The sequence below is a fragment of the Notolepis coatsorum genome (assembly GCF_963971535.1).
Source record: "Notolepis coatsorum genome assembly, chromosome: 1".
Classification (NCBI taxonomy): Eukaryota; Metazoa; Chordata; class Actinopteri; order Aulopiformes; family Paralepididae; genus Notolepis; species Notolepis coatsorum.
The window spans coordinates 70,027,005-70,030,513 of NC_140165.1; the positions used below are offsets into that span (position 1 = coordinate 70,027,005).

Consider the following 3,509-nt stretch of genomic DNA (forward strand, 5'->3'; position numbering starts at 1 on the left):
CACCGAGAGTTTTCCCGGTGGCCTGGCCTGCACAGATTAAAAAAAATAAAAATTATATAAAAAAAATGAATAAATAAAATTATTATTATTATTTATTTATTTTGCCAGGCCATTGTTTCTAGTTGTGGCGGCGGCGCGGCGCGATAGTTAGATAACCTAGGTGGGTGGGGAACAACCAGGATTTCACTGTCTGCGGCAGAGTTGGAGAACTATCTGACTCTCTCCCTCACGCGGATCACAATGGAGCCGTGCTGCCGCTTGTGATTGGTGGAGGCGGGACCAGGTGATACAACTGATTGACAGCGGAGGCGGCGAATGGAATGGCAGACGGCACTCAGATGCAGAATAACAGCCAGGCAATGAGCCAGGTTGATTGATTGATTGATTGATTGAAAACTTTATTAACAGATTGCAGAATGGGTACAGTACAGTACAGCTCAATGCATACAATTGTTAAGGGGATGCAGACCAGAGAAAGACTTTCGTCTTGTTTACATCAGGGTCCCCCATTTTTTATTCATCGTAACATATATGACATACAGATAGACAGTACTGCTACATCTATACATTTATCACATACCAGATTTGCAAATACAGTACTGTTTGTGATACGAAAAGAGTCCAGAAAAGAAGTATATACATTTGACGTAGAAACTGTACATTGGAAGAGGTTGGGTAGGTGGGGGGGGGGGTACTGTACATTGGAGGTGGTTGGGTGGGTGGGGGGGGAGGTTGGGTAGGAGAGGTGGGTGGGGGACACTGTACAACTGTACAAGCAACACTGTACATTGGAATATTGACAAGACCATACTTGGTCATTTTTACTGTACATTGGAGGGGGTTGTGAGGGACTCGGGAGAGATACAGTAGAGCGAAAGTCAATTAACGTTGATGTCAAGATGGACAGTGGAAGAAAAAGAAAGGGTGGAGGAGAGAGGGATAAAACAAAGAAAAAGAAAGGCCCTTACAAGAGAGAGTGGTTAACTGTATTATAATAGTAAATAGAAAAATATGTTGTGCTCTTGCTTTTTTCTTTTTGAAGGTGGAGAGAGTAGCATTGCTAGTGCCACAACAGTTTTATTTGAGGTACATAACAGTACATTGTACTAAGCAATTGTTGTTGGTGATGGTGGTGGTGGTTGTAGTGGTGGTAGTGGTAGTGGTGGTGGTAGTGGTGGTGGTGGTGGTGGTGGTGGTGGTGGTGGTAGTGGTAGTAGTGGTAGTGGTGGTGGTGATGGTGGTGGTAGTGGTGGTGGTGGTGGTGGTGGTAGTGTTAGTGGTGGTGGTTGTAGTGGTGGTAGTGCTGTTGTGTTATGCTCAACAGTCCTGGGGTCAATGGTGAGGTGGTTGGTTGTTACTTACCGGTGCGTCTCTCTCTCTCTCTCTCTCTCTCTCCCTGACAGCCGACGCTCGGACTCTTTATAAACAAAGAAAACATTAAACAGGTGACTTATCATGGCGCTCGGCGGACTGACCTTTTAATGCTTCTGTCATTGATTGCATAGCGCGGGTACACTCTCACCATCCCAAGGTGATAGATTATTCAATTAACTATTGACCTTTCCCCACCAACCATTTGTCGATGGCAACGCTTTTATGACAGCGGTGCATTTAGAAAAAAAAGAACGCATGCTGAGTTTTGATTTTGGGATTTACTGTGTGCATTATGTTTTGGTTTTTTTTCTCTTCTCGTTCTCTCTCTCTCTCTCTCTCTCTCTCTCTCTCTCTCTCTCTCTCTCTCTCCCTCTCTCTCTCTCTCTCTCTCTCTCTCTCTCTCTCTCTCTCTCTCTCTCTGTCTCTCTGTCTCTCTCTGTTGACTCTTGATTTACATTGTAATGTTATTATGAAGTTTTGGCTCTTGCAGCCGCGACGAGAGTGGCGAAAACGCTGTACCATGCAGAATCCAGTCAAATCCACACCCTTTTGGCAGGCCCTTGGTCTCTCTCTCTCTCTCTCTCTCTCTCTCTCTCTCTCTCTCTCTCTCTCTCTCTCTCTCTCTCTCTCTCTCTCTCTCTCTCTCTCTCTCTCTCTCTCACTGGGCGTTAATGCACCCCGCGCGCCGGTACGTGTTAAGGCGATGAGAGATGCGTGTTCCTCTCATCGCTCCGCCGCGGCGGCGGCGATGAATCAGCGTCCACTTTCTCTCTCCGAGCGCCCGTTTGGCAGCGCTGACGCCGTCCTCACCTCGCTCGCTCGCTCGCGCGCGCGGGGGGGGAGGGGGGACGTCATCCACCGCGCCGGCGCTTTCTCACGATAAAAACTGCATCAGCAGTGTGACATCACAAAGAGTCCAAGTGAAATAGCGGCGATGCGGCGCGTGCCGAGAGTTCAGACTCTCTCTCTCAGATCGATGTCTGCGGACGGAGCGTGAAAGCGGACGATGGAAATATAGCCTGAAAACAGCGTCCGGTACGAGTATTCCACCATAGCCGCATAACGGGGTTGATATACGGTTATTGCTCTCGTTGTGCCACGTTGTCCTTTAATCACTGCGCCGTGGCCGATATTTATGTATTCAGAATCACGGTAGTACACGTTGTTTTGATTTTCTCTCTCGCCTCGCAGTGTGAAGTCGGGGCAGATGATGAAGAAAATGTGGCGCTGAACCACGTAAAAAGCAACAGTTATTCCATACACAGAGGGGGCAGATAAACAGTTATTGTTCTTGCCCCACCGTTTCGTTATTAATATTCATTAAAAGAGGGGAAAGAGGGTTCGAGCGGCACCTCGGATGACTCATCACGCTCCGCCGCGTCACGAAGCCGCAGCGGCGTGGTTTTGGTTGAAGAAAGGGCGACTGAGGGAACGTGTCTCTATACTCTAAACGCTTGTGGGGGAAGTGCTGCGTCTCGCTCCCCCCTCATGCTCTCATGAGGAGAGGAGAGGGAGAGAGGAGAGAGGAGAGGGAGAGAGGAGAGGGAGAGAGGAGAGGGAGAGAGGAGAGGAGAGAGAGAGGTGTTGGCCGGTGTGGAGACATGATAGACCTCTTCAAGATCACCCTCTCGTCCCGCCGCTGTAACGGTTCTGACAGGAACAGCTTCTCTCGTCCCTGTCAAAGCCAATTGGTCGAGGAGGGATCTGGAGGAGGGGGGGGGGGTTTGAGTGATGGCGGAGACGGGACTATAGCGCAATTACGGACGACGAGGACGAAACGGGGATCTGTGTGTGTGTGTGTGATGTTTTGACGTGATTTATCCGACACTGTGCCGGGGAGTGTATTTAAACGGGGGCCAACCACCAACGGTGGGGGGGGGGGGGTCGAAAAGAGATACAAGAAAAAAGTGACAAGTGGTTTTTCTCCGTGACATTGACTGACTCATGTAATCAATGGGACTCGTCTGTGACTGGCTCAGGAAGCTGCCTGTCATGGCATGAGTGACAGTACATCATAACTACCTAATCCACCCCCCCCCCCCCCTCCTTCCCATCTCTCTCTCTCTCTCTCTCTCTCTCTCTCTCTCTCTCTCTCTCTCTCTCTCTCTCTCTCCCTTCCTCCTCCTCGCACAGTG

The 3,509-nt window shown here is 49.4% G+C and overlaps 1 protein-coding gene across 1 annotated transcript in view; it reads left to right on the top strand.

Annotated features, from left to right (window-relative positions):
- LOC311236900 (uncharacterized protein) overlaps positions 1-2,570 on the top strand; it is a gene marked incomplete at both ends in the record, with an annotated part of 8,364 nt that extends 5,794 nt beyond the window's left edge. The window contains one exon of the mRNA XM_084324700.1: positions 2,566-2,570. Coding sequence (XP_084180826.1) covers positions 2,566-2,570 — 5 coding nt within the window. The remainder of the gene's footprint in view (positions 1-2,565) is intronic.
- Between the last annotated feature and the right edge of the window lie 939 nt (positions 2,571-3,509).